Below are 19,498 nucleotides of genomic sequence, written 5' to 3'. Positions count from 1 at the left end.
ACCTGTGATGGGGTTTGTGTTGTCTTTGCAGCCAAACTGAGAGGGTTGTAGGGACTGTCAATCCAGTTCCTGCTTGACCACCTTGAGTTCAGTCACAGCACATCTTAATTCCACTGAATGTAAAAGTTAGGATACCTAACTAATCAGTTAGGATACCTAACTGATTAGATGTTCCAGTTTAATTCTCCATGCGTTACTAGCTACATTTTAGTGGCTTACGTTGTTAAGCTAACAGAACCAAAAGGAGCCTTCTTCCTTGCTTCTTCCCATAAAAAAGCTACTCAATATTTATTCCATTCTGATAGCCCCAGGTAATGCTGCATTCAGAAATTGTTTTCATTATATTCAGCCTGCAGCAGCCTAGCTCATCAAGAGTTTGTGTTCATTGTTCTGTTTACACCATCCTGCATTTTACTTCTAGCAATTAGTTGGTACAGTAAAAGAATCAGTTCCCAGTCTATCAACCATCAAGTAATTGTTTAATGCAAGATATTTGACTTGGGTAGGGGGAAATCTGGCTTGGCAACAGTGCTTGTGAAAGAGATCAGTGTCCTTATTGGCCAGACATTAAGCATAAGCCAGCAGTGTGACATTTCCTAAAAAGGGAAAGGATATTTTGAGATATACTGACAAAGTGTCCAAACCACAGGAAGTAGAAAGAGCCCCGCTGTGAGAGAGATGGGCGGTTTAGAAATATGAAATGTAAATACTTCCACTGTGCTCTGCCCTGGCCATTCTCCATTTGGAATAATTTATCCAGTTGTAGGTACCACAGTTCAAAATGAAGCAGGTTCTGAAGAAGGCTCATCAAGATAGTGAAGAGTCTGTAAACCAGCCCTTCGAGAACAGTTAAAAGATTTGGGCATGTTTAACAATCAGGAAAATGCAGCCAATATGTTCGTAAATTGCCCAGAGCAGCTGCTGGGCAAGACGAGTTGGCAAACAAGCCTAATGCATAAAGCAAGATAGCTAAGCAGTCTTCAAAGCGTAGAAGAATTGTCACATGAATGAGTGGACTTACTCTCACCTTTTAATAATTTTCGTTAAAGAATTTTTCAAAAGAATAAAAACAACATTGAAGAGAATAGGGAAAGCTATGCTCCCAACATGGTTGAAACTCGCCACGCTTCCAGCCTTGACTAGCCACTCCCTGACGGCGGCGCTTGGCTTTGGGTAGCTCGCTCGGCTAGGATCGGAGCAACGCCACGCCCGTCTCACATGGCCGTGGGGGGCGGAAGGGACCCGTGGCGGGCAGCGCGAACCCCGCGAGGCCACCGAAAATCAGGGTCGGGTGCCCGGCACAAGCCCCTGACCGCGGTCTTCTTGCTTCGGGGGAACCTTCATTCCGTCTCGTGTTCCCGCCGGAACAGAGAAGCCGCTTCCGGTCCCGTTCCGCTCTCCTTCCGCCCTGGGCCATGTGGGACGCCGACCAAGTGGCGGCTCTCTGCTACCGCCATTATGAAGCGCGGCTGCCGAAGCAGGGGAAGCCGGGCCGCGGCACGCGCGAGTGGACTGAGCTGGCGGCGGTGCTGCGGGCGGAGCGAGCGGAAGGCGGCGGGGCGCCTCCCGGTGAGGCCCTCGACGAGGACTCGAGCGGCAGGCCGGGGTGGGCGGCGGCGGGGCGGGCGCCCGGCTTGAGGCGGGTGGGGGCGGGCGGCTCTTTCCCCCGTCGTGTGACCTGCCTTTCCCCCACCCGCAGCCGTGAAGGAAGTCGTGGCCATGGGAACCGGCACGAAGTGTATCGGCCAGTCCGAGATGAGGGAGACGGGTAAGCGGGGCCGCGGGGCTGGCGCGCCCTTCCCCAGGCCCTGGATGGGATGCAAGGACAGCCCCGGCGCCTTGTGACCCGGCCGCGCTGCTGCTGCTGCTTCTTTGCAGGGGACGTCCTCAACGACAGCCACGCGGAGGTGATGGCCAAGAGAAGCTTCCAGAGGTAGGTGCGACAGAACTGAAAACAGCCGAGCTCCAAGACGTGGCCGTCGGGAGAGCATCTTGGTTCGGGGCTGCCCTGAAAAGCAGTTTGGGAAGGCTGTTTCATTCCTGAGGGAGCAGCCAGGGAGAGTAGTCGGGCGCCATCTGAAAGAACTGCCAGCTGCTTGTCAATTCTTAGACTGAGCCCACTTGTACTCCAAGGAGCTTGAATGTGGCTATCTTGTGTGAAGGCCCTTCTTATTTCCGCAGATCCTTAGTTAAACCTGTTTTCTTACAGCTTCTGTCAACGCTTTGGAACCTTGCTGGTTGCAATCATGGATTCTGGTTAAGGTCTGCCTTTCTGGGCCAAATATCAAACTATCCTGTAGTTAAGCTGAGAAAGAGCATCTGAAAGTCAGAGGGTAGAATTTGGGCCTCCCTAATGCAATGGTTAATCAAATGTATGGTCATTAAGAGTGCATGGGACACCTTGGGAATGGGGAACACCATGGGATGCCTAGTGCAGGGACAAGACCATTGCCTTTGGCCACCCACTGAGAGATCTCATGCTCTTCCCACCCCTTGGAGTCCCACACTGCCCACACTCACCTCTTTCACGGCCTTGGGTGCCGGAGCCCTTGTCCAGACAGGCAGAAGCAATGGGCCAGCCTCTCTCCTTCCCCACCCAGCCTCTCTCACAAGTGGGCACGGCCCTACCCTGCCACTTGCTGGAATGCCAATGCAATTGCGCTGCCGCAGAGCTGGAGAACATGGCATGCCTTTTCCCTGTGCCCCTTGCTTGCATGCCAGGGGAGAACTGGCTGCCCCCACCCTCGGGGTGACCGTTGTGGCCCACAGGTGTCTTCCTGCCTGCCAGATCTGCCCAGATTTCAGCAATTGCACTGCTGCAGAGCTGGAGGGCTTGGCACATTTCTGCCCTATGGCCCTCCTTTGCTGGACGCACTCTGAGGGCTTTTCCAAGTCCTAATTGAACCTGCTTCCCAGCTCTGTCATGTTTCTTCCCACAACTCAATACTTTCCCATTTTTTTGCTGGCGAAATGGGAAAGCTGCATTGTAAAAGGAAGAAACATGCAGGAAAACCAAAGAAGAATCCTCCGAAGCTATTGCTTTCCCCAGTGCAGAGCAGGAGAGACCATTTAACTCCACGAGGCAACTTCTGGAAATGACTCACAGAAAGTTGGAAAGGCTGATCTTTTTTTTTCTTTTTAGCCCCATGGAGAAAGCTGACAACGGACTTGATCATTCCCGGAAGTTGCCTCATGGAGTTGCATGGTATCTCTTGCTCCGCACTGGGGAAAGCGGCAACTTCGGAGGATTCTTCTTTGGTTTCCCTGCACGTTTCATCCTTTAGCAATGCAGCTTTTTCGTTTCTTCAGTGAAATAAAAGTGCCTTGAGCTGCATGTGACAGAGCTGGAAAGCAGGTTTGATTAGGAGCCCCTCTTGCAATTTGGAAAAGGCCTCAGAGTGCATCTGGCAAAGGGGGGGCAGGGCAGAGGTGTGCCATGCTCTGCAGCAGTGCAATTGCTGAAATCTGGGTGGTTTAGCACTCCAGGTGGTGAGCAGAGGCGGGCTTGGAAGGGAAGGGGAGAGGCCAGCCCAGCACTTCTCTTGTCTGGCTGGACAAGGTCTCTGGCACCAAAGACTGCACAGGAGGCGAACATAGGCAGTGTGGGGCTCTTAGGCTTGCGGCCAAAGGAGCATGTTGTAGCATCTCTATGATCATCGGTAAGGGTGAACATCGTTGTGGTACTGCAAGATATGTGTCTTTGGGACCCAGTCTTAAATACGGGGATGATGTAACTGAATATTCACTTAAGTGAACGTTTGAGGAATACTTGTATTGGTTTTCTAAAAGTGATACTTATTGCAGGGCATTTTTAGGAACAGTGTATTGTAGATGTAATTAAATCAATGTAAACAGTGGCCCCAACAATAATGATTGTCCTAAGTTACTCCTGGCAGTTAACAGAGTTCCATTCTCAATTCTTTCTGGTCAAATGAGCCCCCTCCCTTGTATTTTTCATTCATCAGTTTACTGGTCTTTTTATTTTCAGTAGCAAAAAACAAGTTTTCATAATTATTTCACAAGATCTGACTGCTGGGCCAGCAATGGATTCTATTGCAAATAAAGGCTGTTTCTAAAGGAGGCAGAGGAGGAGAGGTTCTGGGGCTTATGGAGCAAAGGAACTGGGTGAGGTGGTCGGCAGGCCCAGAAGATGGGAGAGAGGCTTTTGGAGGAGTTGGTGCTGGCAGCAGCGTTCTCCAGGGGTGAAAAGTGAGGAAAAGGAAAAGGTGGAAGAAACAGGATCAGACAAAGTAAAGGAGGCAAGATTGTCATGCAGGAATACAAGCTAATTTGAGGGCTAATCCACCTGGAGCTCTGTTTCCATCTGTCCTGTTTGCCATCGTTCACTTCCCTAAAATGGAAGATCTATAACTTGAACTGGCCATGAACAAGGAGTGTGTATCGGAGCTGATGACACTTGGAGAGCTGTATGCAACAAAATTTCATTTTCATGTATGCCAATTGACAATAAAGTTGTTATTATAAGTGCTGGGACCGTATTTCTCTCCTATGTCTTCTAAGGATTCTTTCCTCTTGCCCATCAGGTATCTTATTCATCAACTTTGGCTAGCTGCTGTAGGTCAGGACCCTAGCATTTTCATCCCTGGAACCGAAAAAGGGAAATGGCTTCTCAAACCACTTATCAGCTTTGTTTTTTTCACCAGTCACACACCTTGTAAGTATTATTGGAATAGCTTCATTGACCTTATTGTATTTGGGAGAATTGCTTCTTTTTCTTTAATTGACTCCTTGGTAGGTGACCTAGTACTGCTGCATTTTAGAGTAGAATAGAGTAGGACAGGACAGGACCTTGGCCGCAGAAGTGGCTGGATGGGGCTGTCGGTGCCGGTGGGGAGTATAAAAGACATCCCCTCAAAATAAGACCTGGTGCCTCTTGGAGGAAAAAAAAAAAGACCTGGTCTTGTTTTTGGGGAAATACGGATATTGAATAAATATATGTATAAGTGCAGAAGTAGAAGTTCTAATCAATTTGAACCTCAAAAATTATTCCAATTTACATTTATTTTTGTTATAAGATCAAAGTGTCATTCAAACAAGTTTTTATTAGAAAACTAGCTCTATGGCTAATTTCTGGTAGATCCACTTTACCTGAAATTTCACTGATGCTTTCAGATATCCTCTCAGGGCTGGTGATTGAGTTTCCCAAACTTATGGTTTTGGGAGACTTCAATCTACCATCCCTGGGAGGAGCATCTGAGTTAGCTCGGGAGTTCATGGCTTCCATGACGGCCATGGACCTGACGCAAGTAATTCATGGACCGACTCATGAGGGAGGCCACACCCTTGACTTGGTTTTCTTATCTGGTCGGTGGTTAGATGATCTTGGTGGGGGCTCCCCAATTGTTATGCCCCTGTCATGGACCGATCACCATCTCCTGCGGCTGGTCTTCCGTTTTGCCACTCCCCACCGTGGGGTTGTTGAGCCAACCAGATGGTTCCGCCCCAGGCGCTTAATGGACCCTGAGAGGTTCCAGGCAGCACTGGGGTCCCCACCTGCCTCCTCAGCTCACAGCTCGGCAGATGCCTTAGTGGAAGCCTGGGAAAGGACGGCCACGGAGGCACTTGACCGAGTTGTACCCTTGCGGCCCCTGACCCGGCGCAGATCCCAATGGGCTCCATGGTTCTCCGCGGAGCTCTGGGAGATGAAGCGTCGGAGACGGGGCCTAGAGAGCGTTTGGAGGTCCAGCCGATCTGAATCCGACCGATTGCGACTAAGAACCCATATTAGGTCTTATCTCGCAGCGATGAGGGTGGCGAGGTCTAACTACTTCGCTGCCCTCATCGCGTCCGCAGATAATCGCCCGGCCGCCCTGTTTAGGGTGACCCGCTCCCTCCTTAATCAGGAGGTAAGTGAGGAACCCTTGCAGGGGCGCGCCAAGGAATTTAGTCAACATCTGTCGGACAAAATCGCTCGGATTCGGACCGGTCTGGACTCCGACTGGGCAGTATCGGACGATCAGGACACGAGCGGTCTTGTCAATGTTACCTGGGAGGAGTTCGATCCTGTAACTCCGGAGGAAGTGGACAGGATCATGGGGAGGCTGAGCTCCACCACATGTTTATTGGACCCGTGCCCTTCCTGGCTGGTTTATGCAGCCCGGGAGGGGACACGAGGCTGGTTCCAGGCGGTTATATCTGCCTCTTTGAGTGAGGGTAGTTTTCCCGCCGCCTTGAAAGAGGCGGTGGTAAGACCTCTCCTCAAGAAGCCTGCCTTGGACCCGGCTGTGTTGAATAACTTTCGTCCGGTCTCCAACCTTCGCTTTCTTGCGAAGGTTGTTGAGAGTGTGGTGGCGCATCATCTCCCTCTGGTCTTGGATGAAGCGGATTATCTAGACCCGTACCAATCGGGCTTCAGGCCCGGGTACAGCACGGAGACGGCATTGGTCGCGCTGGTGAATGATCTCTGGAGGGCTCGGGACAGGGGATATTCCTCTGTCCTAGTCCTATTAGACCTCTCAGCGGCTTTCGATACCATCGACCATGGTATCCTGCTGCAGCGTCTCAGGGGATTGGGAGTGGGAGGCACGGTTCTTCAGTGGTTCTCCTCCTATCTCCTGGGACGCTCACAGTCGGTGTTGGCAGGGGGGCAGAGGTCGACCGCGAGGCCTCTCGTTTGTGGAGTCCCTCAGGGGTCGGTCCTCTCGCCTCTCCTGTTCAACATCTACATGAAACCGCTGGGTGAGTTCATTCGTGGTTTTGGAGTTGGGTATCATCAGTATGCTGATGATACCCAACTTTTCATTTCGACCCCAAACCACCCCAGTGATGCCCTCGACGTGATGTCCCGGTGCCTGGAGGCGGTCCGGGTCTGGATGGGGAGGAACAGGCTTCGACTCAACCCTGACAAGACTGAGTGGCTGTGCGTACCGGCATCTCGGGATATTCAGGATATCCCACCCCTCACTATGGGGGGTGAGTTATTACCTCCTGTAGATAGGGCTCGCAACTTGGGAGTCCTCCTAGATTCACAGCTCTCCCTAGAAGACCATATAGTAGCTGTGACTAGGGGGGCCTTCGCCCAGGTTCGCCTGGTGCGCCAGTTGCGGCCCTATCTAGACCGGGATGCCTTACGTACGGTCACTCATGCGCTCGTGACCTCTCGTCTTGATTACTGCAACGCTCTCTACATGGGGCTACCCTTGAAGACCACTCGGAGGCTCCAACTGGTACAGAATGCAGCCGCGAGAGTTGTATTGGGAGTTTCCCGATACTCCCATGTCACACCTTTGCTCCGCGAGCTGCATTGGCTACCAGTTGTCTTCCGGGTGAGGTTCAAGGTGTTAGTAATGACCTACAAAGCCCTTCATGGCATGGGTCCGGAATACCTTGGGGAGCACCTGCAGCCGGCGTCAACTTCCCTCCGCCCAGTACGCTCCCACAGAGAGGGCCTCCTCAGGGTGCCACCGGTCAAAGAATGCCGACTGGTGGCCCCCAGGGGGAGGGTGTTCTCTGTGGGTGCACCGGATTTATGGAACCATCTTCCGGTCGAGCTCCGGATGGCGCCCGATCTCTGCTCCTTCCGGCGCGATCTTAAAACCCATCTCTTTAAACAAGCTGGCCTAGCCTGATGGGACGGGGTGGGATTTTTATAAATGGACTTCAATTTTTAATCTGTATTAATTTATTATGGGCATTGTTTAATCACGTTTTAATAATTTTTAATTTTTGTATCTAGTTTTTATGTATTGCCCTGTTCACCGCCCTGAGTCCTCCGGGAGAAGGGCGGTATATAAATTAAATAAATAAAGAAAGAAAGAAAGAAATAAATAATATAATATCTTGGCTCATTACACATACTCTGGCTAGAACACTATTAAATGTGTTCATAGAAAGTTAGTGGTGGTTCCAACTCAATTGTTATTTTTATTTATAATACTGTACTACAAATAAAAGCGGTACTGTTAGTATATTCCTGTTTATCAGAGGATATTTTTGTTCCTGTGCTTTTATTTCATGGAATTTGAAGGGAAATTACCTAGGTTTCTCGGGAAATTGCATAGGTTGGCCTCTTACCAAGACATCACTCCTTATCATTAGTGAATTGTTCTCTGTTGAGGGAAAATATGTCTCTTCCTCTGTTCTTTAACTTGTCCACCCTCCTGTTCTTTGTAGGTGGGGATGGCTCCATTATCCCAATGATGGAAATGGATGCCCAGCCACATTTGCTCCTGAGTCCAGAAAAAGTACCCAGAATAGACAGCAGTGACTGCAGGGCACATGAAAGCTGTAAAAGGGAGATTGAAGAAACAGTTACTGGCTCCTTTCCCAAGAAACCAAGAACGGATGCTTGCAATTCTTCCAATAATTCAGAGCTCTCAGCTGATCACCTTAGAGAAACCCAAATAGTGGATCTGCATAGAACAGGGGCCAAATGTGTCCGTGGAGATACAATGGATTCCCGAAGGCCAGGCATTGAATATCATACCATAGGGCTTCTACGGATCAAGCCAGGCCGTGGAGCCCAGACAGCCTCCATGTCTTGTAGTGATAAACTGGCACGCTGGAATGTTCTTGGCTGGCAGGGAGCACTTCTGATGCATTTCCTTCAGCAGCCTATCTACTTGTCAGCCCTGGTGGTGGGTCAATGCCCCTACAGTCTGGAAGCTTTGCACCGGGCCATTGTTGCAAGGTGAGTGAGTTATAACTAGGAAGACTATGATGGAACAGCACAGCACTTGAAGTTCCTCTGTTTGATACACCCATGCAACAAGATAGGGTACCTGTTCTTTTTGTAAATCCTCACCATTGGAATAGTTGTGAAAGGATGGCAAGAGATGTAGTTATCTGGAAGAGTAAACCATCTTTTTAATTTATGGAGATTATTAATGATGAAAAAGATGTGTGCACTCAGGCCTAAACTTTCTGCTTACTCTTATGCCAGTAAGGTCCTGGGTGACAGACATCTTAATGTTTTTGGAGAGGGGTTGTTTTCAAAAAATAGGTCTTCCTGGTAACAACTCTGGATGATTTTTTTTCAAGATTCTTTTACTTAGTCTGTCCCAACATATACAGAGAGAGAATGTCTGGGGCAAACTGGTAGAAAATAAATGGATTAGTGCAGCCATTTAGCTTCTTGTATTTTAATCTTCTAGCACAGTCTGGTTTTTTCCCCTCCACTCTGGTGAGTAAGCAACAAAATGAACATTCTGTCCTACGCATCCTGAATTTGGAGAGATGTTTGTATTGCAAAAATGTATGATCTTTTTATATTAAGCAAATTAAGACCCTGTTCATATTTTATTTGGTTATTGCTGATTACAACAGGAATAAATTAATTGCTGAGGGACAGAAAACTGTTCTTTCTCTTGTTTTCTGCTTCTCCCAAATCGTGTGCTGCTTCCAAGATTTAACATCAAGAATAGCTTTAATAACCCCACAACTCTCTTTAGAGCTTTAAGGTAAGGGATAGAAACCTGTTTAAAATAAGCAAAGGACAGAAGCAATCAGATAATTGTCTGTCTCACTTCCATTGCCATATTTTTAACTGCTTTGTGAAACACACGATTTGGCCTACCCTTGGTCTGTCTTTGCAAAATCTTACCTGTTCTGAGGATTCGTTTACGCTGATATAGAGGCTATGTCCAGAATATATTTGCTTTTTTACACCAAGTGGATGACCTTTCATTATTGCTGAATGGAAGGCGAGATTGGCAGCAAACAAGTCTAATATAAATAAATAAATATTATATTATTCCTCCCCTCCTTTCTAGGTGTCGTCCGGTCTCACATTTGCCAGAGGGTTTCCAGGTTCAAGAGTTGGAAATTCTACAGTCCCAGCTAAGTTTCATCCATAGTCGTGAAGCAGCCAAGTCTGGCCATGTTCTGGGACAAGGAAAGTTAGTGTCCTGCGGTGCAGGTAAGTGTCACGGCGGCTATATGAAGGGGGTGAGTTTGTGAGACTTCTCTTTTGCCCTTTCACATCTTTGCTTATTAGGATAGTTGTGGTGGGCTGGTGGGAACTGCATCTTCGATTTGTTACAAAAGCTGTGCAGGCTGAGGCTGGGTCTTTGAGCAAATTCCCATAATGACCATTTACAGTGATGTCACTGTGACATAGGAAAGGCAACTGATGAGCTAAGAGAAGAAGGTTTGATTAATGACAAAGAATGTGGTGAGTTTTTGTCCTTCTAATGCATGTTGCATATGCACCTACCTAATAAACGTTACTAATTGATGAACTGATTCCTGATTGACATTTTATTTATTTTGTAAATTGCCTGATTACCAACAGCTGTGGGCAGTTCATAAAAACAAAATTACAAGAATGCAGCAATAAAGAAGAAACAGATGACAAAACTGGCCAGCAGCAAAATATACACACTCCTCCAAAGAGGCTTACCCATCCTTGCCAAAGCCCGGGCAAAGAACCAAGTCTTTAGGGTCCTTTGAAATGCCAGCAGGGTGGGAACCATCCAGATTTGGGGGGAACTTCATTTCAGAGTGCAGGTGCTGTGACAGAGAAGGTGCACTTTCAGGGTCCTGACAGATGACATTGTTGAATTGAAGGAAACTGAATTATGCCTAGCCTGCCTGATCACAGCAGCCCTTGAAAATAATGTAGGCATTCCCTCAAATAGCTGAAATCACAATCAGTTCTGGGAACTTGAAAAGACTCCTGGAAATCAGCAGTTATTAAGAACCCCCTAGTTAATAGAAAGATGGTAGAGGACAGGAAGGCCTGGAGGAACGTTGTCCATAGCGTCGCGATGGGTCAGACACGACTTTGCAGCTAACAACAGTTAATAGAACTGTATGGTGAGTCCAGACCTTGAAAGATAGAATGAAGATCCTTATCAAGGCAACAATCAGGTAAACATAACTTAAATCCAGGCCAGGAAAATGGTCTACAAAACTTCTTAGACCATCCCCTTAATTCTCATGAAAGTAAAGAGGGAGGAAGTGAAGCACATTGAGATTCTGTTACTGTAGCAGTTCTAATAAAAGTAGCTACATGCTATTTATTTATTAGCCTTGCATTATTTATAGTACTGACAAATTATGAGAGTGACTATTTCTAAGCCTGTTCTCCAAGAAAACAATAATCTGAATCTTATGGAAAGTTATGAAAGGAGCTCATGGCCCTTCCTATAAGAAGTAAGAGTTGAGGGAAGGGACTTCTGGAAAAGCTGGTGAAGTAGATTTCCTGAACTGTATGTGTGGTTGTCAGTCTGAAGGAATTGTGTTGCAGCAATAGAGAGAGCACCTGTTTCTTTGAAAGTAACTTCTCTTCATCTCATTTTCCAGCTATCAGTTGGAGTGCTGTCCCAGAGCACCCATTAGATGTCACTTCATGTGGTTTTAGACAAGGGACCTCCAAGAAAAGGATTGGGAGTTTGACCTCCAGGTACATGTGCCTCTGGATCTAGGGATTCTGCCTAGATCCCTTTGTGTTGAGTGTGGAGTTCACACGGGTAGGTGTGTGTCTGTGGGGGGCGGGGGATTGGAAAATCACTGTATGTTCTCCCCCCCCCCCAAAAAAAAAAAAGGATTTGGGTGCTCTGAGTGTCAATACTTCATCCTGGAAGTCTTTTTGGGAAAAATATATGAATAATTTGCTTATTGTTTAGTTTCCTGCAGAGTTTCTTGAGGGTCTTATGTAGCACTGTATCTGACTTTTACAAACTGACTTTAAAATAAGTCTCTATACTATTGGATTCAGAGCGCTTCAGGAATTCATACTAGAAAATTGCAGAATGGTTTCTTTTTAAAAACAAACCATTCTCTGTTGAAAATGCCTTCCTTTTCTCTTGCCCTTACTGCTTATACTCTTACGCAGGCTCAGCTGTGGGAAATGTTTTAGCAGCCAAGGACTTTTAAACTTCCTGATTTTTGCTCCAATTTCTGTAGGGGCGTGAGTTCCTACTATCACCAGAGTGAATACAGCCAATATTTGGGGGTTACTTTTGGCCCCTTAAACCCACATTAGAAAAAATAATGATGTATGGGATGAGTAGAAGTGTGTTAAGGAGATGAAATGAAGACTTATATTTCTGTTTTGCCCCTTAAATCTTGTGAGTGAACAAGGCTGAATTTTTGAACTGTGGTGGCAGTGGATGATCTGGGGGGGAATATAAAATAGATGGGGTTCACATGTGGGAAGTTGTTTCCTCTGCCTGTTATAAAAGAATTTGAAAAACTGCCAAACCCTTTGCAAAATGTCCTAAGAAGGGTTAAGAATTCATTGTGAAATTCTGAAGAGTTTAGGAGACTATGAGATAATTACATGCAATGTGATGAGCTTCTGACTAGGCAGATCCACTTATTGATAATATCCTGAAGTTTTGCCAATAAGTCAAAGTGGTCTGCTTTGTAATACGCTTCTTGTGATTGGTGCTGGCCATGAAAGTCTCCATCAATATAATATATAGATTAGTTGATTGAATAAATAATTAAACTTTAAATGCACTCTTAATATTCTTTGTCCTTATTTTGGATCCAAGTTATAGTTATTAAATATTTGCTTGATGATGGATGGGTTTTTAATTTCCTGTTTCCTGTACCTGGCTTATTACTTTGGCATGTCAAATGCCTCTTCTTGCCAACAAATTCCTGTCTGCCTTTGCTCTGCCTAGAGCGCTATTGAAGTGTCCTTGTTGAGGTTCAGTAGAACAGCCACTCGGATGGCAGAATGGGATCATGGGGTTGATTGAGAAAAGGCAGAATTGGAGCAAATAAGTTTAAAACCTTGCATGAGCTAACAAGTGACATTTGCTGACTGTTTTCAGGAGGAGTGGATAAGCCATGCTGGTTGTATAGTGATCACGTCTTCCTAGGACAGTCAAGGCATAAATTGCTATTACCCTCTCCAACTTGTGGTTTATGATAAAGCAATTAATAAAAGTGTGCATTTAATAAGGAACAAATTCACCCAAGCTACATATCTAAACTTTGCAGCTGTAAAATGATTTGTGCTAAGGTCTAAAGTCATTTAGGAGCATGTAGAGAGGTGATAAAATAGCAAGGCTTGAAGAGCGTTTATACACCTTTGTAACTGGCAATTTTACAGCAGACAGCGACTAATAATTAGCTTTGAAAGGATAGAGTCTGACCAGGAAGATGAACTATTGTGATTCCCCAAAAATAAGACCCGGACTTAATTTTTTTTGGTGCCAAAAATGCATTAGGGCTTATTTTTGGAGACGGTCTTATTTTGGGGCAGGGGGTAGAGCTGCCCCACACTCCCCACACCTGCTTACAGGCCACTCCCCACTTGGTGACCTCCGCCACCGGTTCAGTGACCTGGCTGCCCACCTGCCTCTTCCCTTTCACTCCTCTCCCAAGCCTGACTGCTATGCTACGAAAGATGGACCTTACTCAGTCCCCCTCCACCATTTCAGAGCCAGGGGGGAGTGATGACGAAAGGCTCTGCCACCGTTGCACAACAGCAGCGTCTGCCGCTGGAGGGTCTTTCTTCAGTCCCATCGCCCTGGCTTGGTTTTTACACGTGCGCCTCACCCCACCTCTTGCAACCAGAGGGCAGGGTCTTAACTAGGGCTTATTTTGGGGGTAAGGCTTATATTAGGTGCACGCATAAAAATCAGGCTAGGGTTTACTTTTGAGGTAGGTCCTATTTTCGGAGAAACACGGTAGGTAGAATTAATTTAACAAATTTGGGTAGATTTTATAGGATGAAGCTCCAGCTGAGATAATAACAACTGCGCTACTCGGAACATCTTACATTTTAAGGACATAGCTGGTTGGTACCTAGGATGCTGGCAGCAACCCTTGTCAACCATTAGTGCCAGTCAGTTTGAGTGTTCAGTTGATTGAGTTTCATGTTTTATGAATAAAAGTTAATAATAATAATATAATAAGTTGGAAGGTGCGTCATCTAGTCCAACCCCCTGCTCAGGCAGGAAACCCTCTATCATTTTAGACAAATGGCTGTCCAGTCTCTTTCCAATGTGCATTTTTGCTGCTTAGAAAATGAGTAGTTTGTGAGAAACTCTAGGGTTGCAAACAATCTGTTAATTAATGTATGAGTGAGTATCTGATGTGGTCATTCTGGAGAGGATTTTATGATTGCTAAGAGTTGAGGCTCATAGTCAATTAGTAGGCATCTGCAGTACTCATGGTTAACACCTAAAGTGTTACAAGCACAAGTTGGATTTGATGCATGCAAGATTTATCCACCAGCCAGTCAATACCAGGCTATCATAAATGCAGCCTTCAATAACAGGATGATGCCTACAGTTACTTGATGTTACTGAGCACAAATATCACCAGTGTGTGTCATTTCTATACCCTCCAAAATCATTTGGGTTAGGTATGTGGTGCATATTGGTATGATACACCTGATATTTGATTCTGAACTATGAGGTTTAGGAACAGTTTTTAAAAGAATGAGTATCTTTCAGAAAAGAATTCAGATGCTGGATTTTGTTGTCATCAGCCAGCTACACCATTTTTGATCCCCCAACATCAATTCTCTTGGTCACTGAGCATCTTGCAGAGAAACATAAATATTGGAATAGTTATTGTTGTGATCTTTTGCTATGGGAATTTGCTAGAAAATATGTTTGATTGGAATTTGCTGTGTGCTCTTACTGACAGGTCTCGAATTTGTAAGGTGGAACTTTTCCATGCTTTTCTAAAGGTGGTGGCCAGCATTCCTCTGAAAAACCTGCCAGAAACTCTCACGTAAGACTTATTTCTTCCAGGACTTGTTCTAACACCACACTGATCTCTTCTTAGATCATGTCTCTCCTATTTCCCCCTATTCAGTGCATCCAGTTTTTGGTTTTCTGCTGCTGTGTATTGCATTTTTTGCTCCGATGCTCTTCCTTTGCCATTTTGACCCCAAATGTGCACATGAGGATTTTAAAGATCAACTTCTTTATACTGAGTATTCCCTGTTGGGAGTGCTGCTTTGCCTCATTCCCATAGCAGCTTAGCTTTTCCTGTGTTACCATCAATGATCTACTTGATGGAGCAGGTAAATTTCTGAATGACAAGGGTTGACCCTGGTTATGACCAATAGTGCATTCCTTGGGGATTTATTTATTTAGCGTATGGCTGGTCACACACAGAATTAAAAGCACTTCATATTTACAAGTTAGAACGGTTAAAACATTTTTTTAAAAAAAGAAGCAATTATAAAACCTAAGAGGAAAACAGAAATAACATTTCAGAGTTTAATGTCGAGTTTGGAGATCCAGTCAGTAGCTGCCGTTGTTACGCAGAGGAAGTCCTTAAAATCTCCTGGGTATCTTCTATTAGTGCATTCCCTCACTATATGTTGGATAGTCTGTCGGGGAGCCCCGCAATCACATTGTGCCGAAGGTGTCTTTCCCCATTTATACAGAGAATCAGCACACACCCCATGAGTCGTTCTAATTCTATTGTATGTCACCCATATGTGTCGGGGTAGATTAAATCCTGGAGGTATACTTATTAGGGTTAATATGCTCAGAAATATCTTGGGAGGTATAGCTACTCCATGCTTCCATCCACTTTTGTATAGTGCTCTGATGTTCGGCCAGCAGCTTAAGCGCTGTGAGGAGTGGTGGATTTCTTGACTTCCTCGGGGAATTTTGATCACATGCTCCTCATGTTTTCACTGTGTCTGCCTTTTTCAAAAATATTTTTCAAAACCATAACTTGCCCTAAGCACATTTCCATGATCAGCAGGCAGCTGCTTTCTGCTTTACATTTGCACGAGATTAGATGAAATTTAAACTACCAAAAATAGTGGATTTGGAGTTTTTTTCTGCTCCTCTGAGAATGCAAAGATTTTATTGGGGTCCTTAAATATTGACAACTGCCACTTTCAGCACAGATAGTTCTTGGTTACAATGGCAGTTAGGGCTAGAATTTCCATTGCTAAGAATGCGATAACAGTCCTGGCTGTCCTCATTGTCATTATTAAGTGAGGATCAAGGATTGTTAAGCAAGGACCTCGTGTGATGGCAACTTACAGTTTCATGCTGGCTTCCAACAAGCAAAGTCAATGGGAAAGCTTGCAGGAAGCCACAAGTCCTGGCAGTTCAAGGCATTCCTGAAGCGAAGGTGTCATCTGGATTTCATGTAGGAGGTTGGGCACAGTATCCCAGAAAAATACTCATCTCTTGTCCTTTCCTGAATTTTCTGCTTCATTCCTAACTTGGATAAGGGAACCATATAGGGAGGATAGGCTGAAATATAGATATCCCTGCAGGTATCTCGTTGCCAAGCCATACTGTATAAGACTTATGAAGGATCATCTTTTGCATAAGTCTTCACAACTTTGCATTCTTGTCGTTTGGCAATTAGCTAAACCCAATCTCTCCAGGTTTGACATTCTGTTGCATAGCTCAGGTAATTCAGGTATCTCTGTCAGGTTTCTTTGAGGGAGCAAAGACCAGATCTTGGTCTTTAGAGCCTTTCCTGGAAGATGCCTCGGCACGAGAGCCCATAATGTCAGCCAGAGTTGCTAACCGGCAGGGACTGGTTAAGAGGCAACAGATATTATAGTAGCAGCCTTGTTATCTATCTACCTGTCTTGACTGTCTATATCAAATTTGTGTAGCTGCCCATCTCACAAGAAGCTTAAACTTAAACCGTGAATGGTGGAAAGTTGATGGTCTATTATGCAAGCTCTGTAGGGTTAACATGTTTAGCAAATCTTCACCTGGGTGATTTACCTTATAAGAGGGCCAGTTCTGTCAGAACCAAATTGAGAAATATTTGGAAAGCCTAGGTGCCCTTATAGAGGTGATTGCTTTTCTTCCCAAACTTTTGTGAAACTGAGCTTGCCATTGTCCAGCTTGTTTCTTTGCAAGGGAGTGAACACTCTCCCTGGATTCAAGCCATGTGTTCTGCAGTCTTTTCTGTGCAAGAAGACAAAACTGCCTGTGAGGTTTTCTCCTGTATACAGTAACATCTTTATAGCAAACAGATGGTTGCAGTTTTTTGCAAGACCCAAGAAGGCCACGAAAGGGTAGTGTTGAATGTTTGTCCAGTCACACCTTGAGCCAGAGCAGGAGTCCATCCCAAGTGTCATTTGCTCTCTTTAGAACCAAGAGACTACGGACATACTGGGAGTACAAACAAGCTGCTGCTTCATACCAAGAGGCATGGAAAGAACTGCGCAGCCAGGCCTTTGGTACCTGGGTGAGGAACAGCCACCATTATCAATACTTCACATGAAGGAGAGAATGGAACCAAGTGACTGTGTCTAACTTTGATGATGACTTTTGCATCTCTCAGCTGTTTGGCACAATTAATGCTCCATTTTATAGCTAATAGTAAGAGCATGTCAGTGCTTTTGGCACTATTCCTCTGAAAGTGAGGTTTTCTTCCAAAACACACTTTGGAATAAAGCATGTATGCTTTTTTCTGTTTGGCTGAGTATTTATCCTGTTTGTGTATGGAAATACATGGTGGATTTTCATTGAGATTCATAATTTTTGGTTAGGAGTCTCTGAGGCTAACCCCATCCTGAAAATGGGACAGAACCACATTCTGAATTTGGCAAGAAGGCATATACAGCTGTCCATGCTACCCTCTGGATTTGGATTCTCTAATATTATAACAACCCCTGGCCCCAACACTTCAATATTTACTCCCTGGATTGTTCTTTCTCCATGTCAGTTTTAAGGATATAATTTTTGACAGGGCCTTAATGAATTGTGACAAACAGTACCAGTCTGTACTATCGTATAGCCACTGTGATAGTAACATGGGATATCTTATCAAGAGGTGGCAAATTTCAGAGTTGTTAGAAAGGACAAGAAATGATAATTGTAAAGACACTAAACATGGAAGCACACATGAAAAAGCAAGTTCTCCAAAATCTCCAAATTCAGAAATGGTCCCAATCTCAAACTGATATGCAGGATACTAATGGACAGATAGTGACAGATTTAAGTTAAGATCAAACAAAAATTGAAGTGAGAGGTCCTTGGTGCTCTCTGAGTTTGCTTGTTTTCTTGCAGACATTTCATTACCCGAACTAGTAAAAATTGAAGTGTATATTGTATCCCTGTACAGCAGGACTATCAACATTCAAGGCACCTTAGAAATACTCCATATTTACAAGAACTTCTAATACGGGAATAAAAAATCAAGTTATATCAGCATTGCAGTAATTATCAAGTCCGAAGGCTAGAAGAATTGATGGTATTTTGAAATTCAGCAAGCAACAGAAGAAGAATCAGTAAAGGTTCTACCAAACCATACCAGCAAATCTGGAGATTAGCACAATGGCCCACAGGTTGTTAAAGGTGGTTTGATATATCAACACTAAAGAAAGGAGACTTAACTAAGAGTGCAGGCTATTATAGAGTTCCTTAACACTTAGAATCATGAGCTCAGATTAGTGTCCTGCATAAAAACAAAAAATCCAGATGTCAAGCTGGCCCTAGGAAAAAAAACCAGGGAATAAAGACATTGCCGATAAACACAGTATAATTAAGTCAAAAAATAATGACTATACTCAAAAAATGACTATGGAAAGGTGTGCAGTTGCGCCAACTAAGTCAAGCTGTGCAATGTCCCTAGGAAATTGGGGATTCCAGAATATTTGTCATGTGAAACTTATGTACAGGGTAGGAAATGCCAATCCAGACTCTGAAACAGACTGGTTTCAGTCTGGGTTATGGGCAAGGACAGAGACAGCTGTAGGTGGCGGAAGATGAAAACCCTGATTCCAGAGTTCCTTCCAGTGCTGCGTGTCCAGGAAAGACCTGCGTGACCCATCATGCAGCAAGGGCAAGCCTGTTGTTGATTACCTGCACTCAGCGCAGGCTTCATTTAAAAAAACAAAGCACTACTGCCAGCTTTTCTGAGAAAACTCCTTGGAATCTGGAACAGTTGATCTCTGCATTTGGATTTTTTGGAATGTGAACTGTGACTTGATTCTCCCACCTTTTCCTTTGGGCTTGGACTTAGTGCACTAAAGTTAATTAGAATTTGGAACTTTGGTTGTGTGTATTTGCACTAGAGGCAGTTAGCCCTACTTCTGAGTAAGACAAAACTCATACATCTGTAACTTGAGATAGAACGTATACTGAAAAGATGAGATTACAATTAACTACAGATACCAAATTAATGGCAACAGAGATAGCAAGCAGCCTTAGAATGGACAATGAACACACTGAATAGTTTCAGCTTTGGCTATCAACTGTAAAAGAATCAGCAGTTAGTTAGCAGACTAGTTCTTAGGAAAAGATAGGTAGAGGCTAGATTGCTATATACTTAAAAAGATTAGAATTGTGCAGGCAATGGTTTCTCTTTTGATACTATAAAGTAAAAAAATTGAAAGCAGGCTAGGAGGAATATTGGAGAAAATTTATCTGTGGTTGCCAAGGACTAATACTGACTTGATAGTACATAAGCACAAATGAAACCAATTGCCTCAAGTAGGGGACAGAGTTTCAGCCAGAGATACTATATTTAGAATAAAATGACACTATTCAGCTGAATAATTGCAAATTTAAGAAGGTTCCTTTCTATCTCCTAAGGGAATAAAAATAATTTTGCAACCTCTAGGGTGTCC

At 44.8% G+C, this 19,498-nt stretch overlaps 1 protein-coding gene across 3 annotated transcripts; it reads left to right on the top strand.

The window, feature by feature from the left end:
- The first annotated feature begins 1,073 nt into the window (after window positions 1-1,073).
- Window positions 1,074-19,488, top strand: ADAT1 (adenosine deaminase tRNA specific 1). Of its 3 annotated transcripts, XM_081335829.1 has the most exons (11): window positions 1,074-1,569; window positions 1,700-1,768; window positions 1,879-1,933; window positions 3,143-3,205; window positions 4,545-4,675; window positions 8,134-8,650; window positions 9,732-9,877; window positions 11,266-11,365; window positions 14,575-14,661; window positions 17,016-17,112; window positions 17,992-19,488. In XM_081335829.1, exons 1-11 carry the CDS (start codon window positions 1,416-1,418, stop codon window positions 18,058-18,060), a joined length of 1,488 nt encoding a protein of 495 aa, XP_081191955.1. In that variant the 5' UTR covers window positions 1,074-1,415; the 3' UTR covers window positions 18,061-19,488. The 3 variants fall into 3 exon arrangements, with proteins under 3 accessions (XP_081191955.1, XP_081191956.1, XP_081191957.1); XM_081335830.1 differs by lacking the exon at window positions 3,143-3,205 and having other exon boundaries at window positions 1,075-1,569; XM_081335831.1 differs by lacking the exons at window positions 3,143-3,205; window positions 17,992-19,488 and having other exon boundaries at window positions 1,078-1,569; window positions 17,016-17,342.
- Window positions 19,489-19,498: the final 10 nt, after the last annotated feature.

The sequence above is a fragment of the Vipera berus genome, assembly GCF_964194415.1.
Source record: "Vipera berus genome assembly, chromosome: 10".
Taxonomy (NCBI): domain Eukaryota; kingdom Metazoa; phylum Chordata; class Lepidosauria; order Squamata; family Viperidae; genus Vipera; species Vipera berus.
The sequence above is the reverse complement of the archived record's forward strand: the minus strand, read 5'-3'. Positions and strand labels throughout refer to the sequence as shown.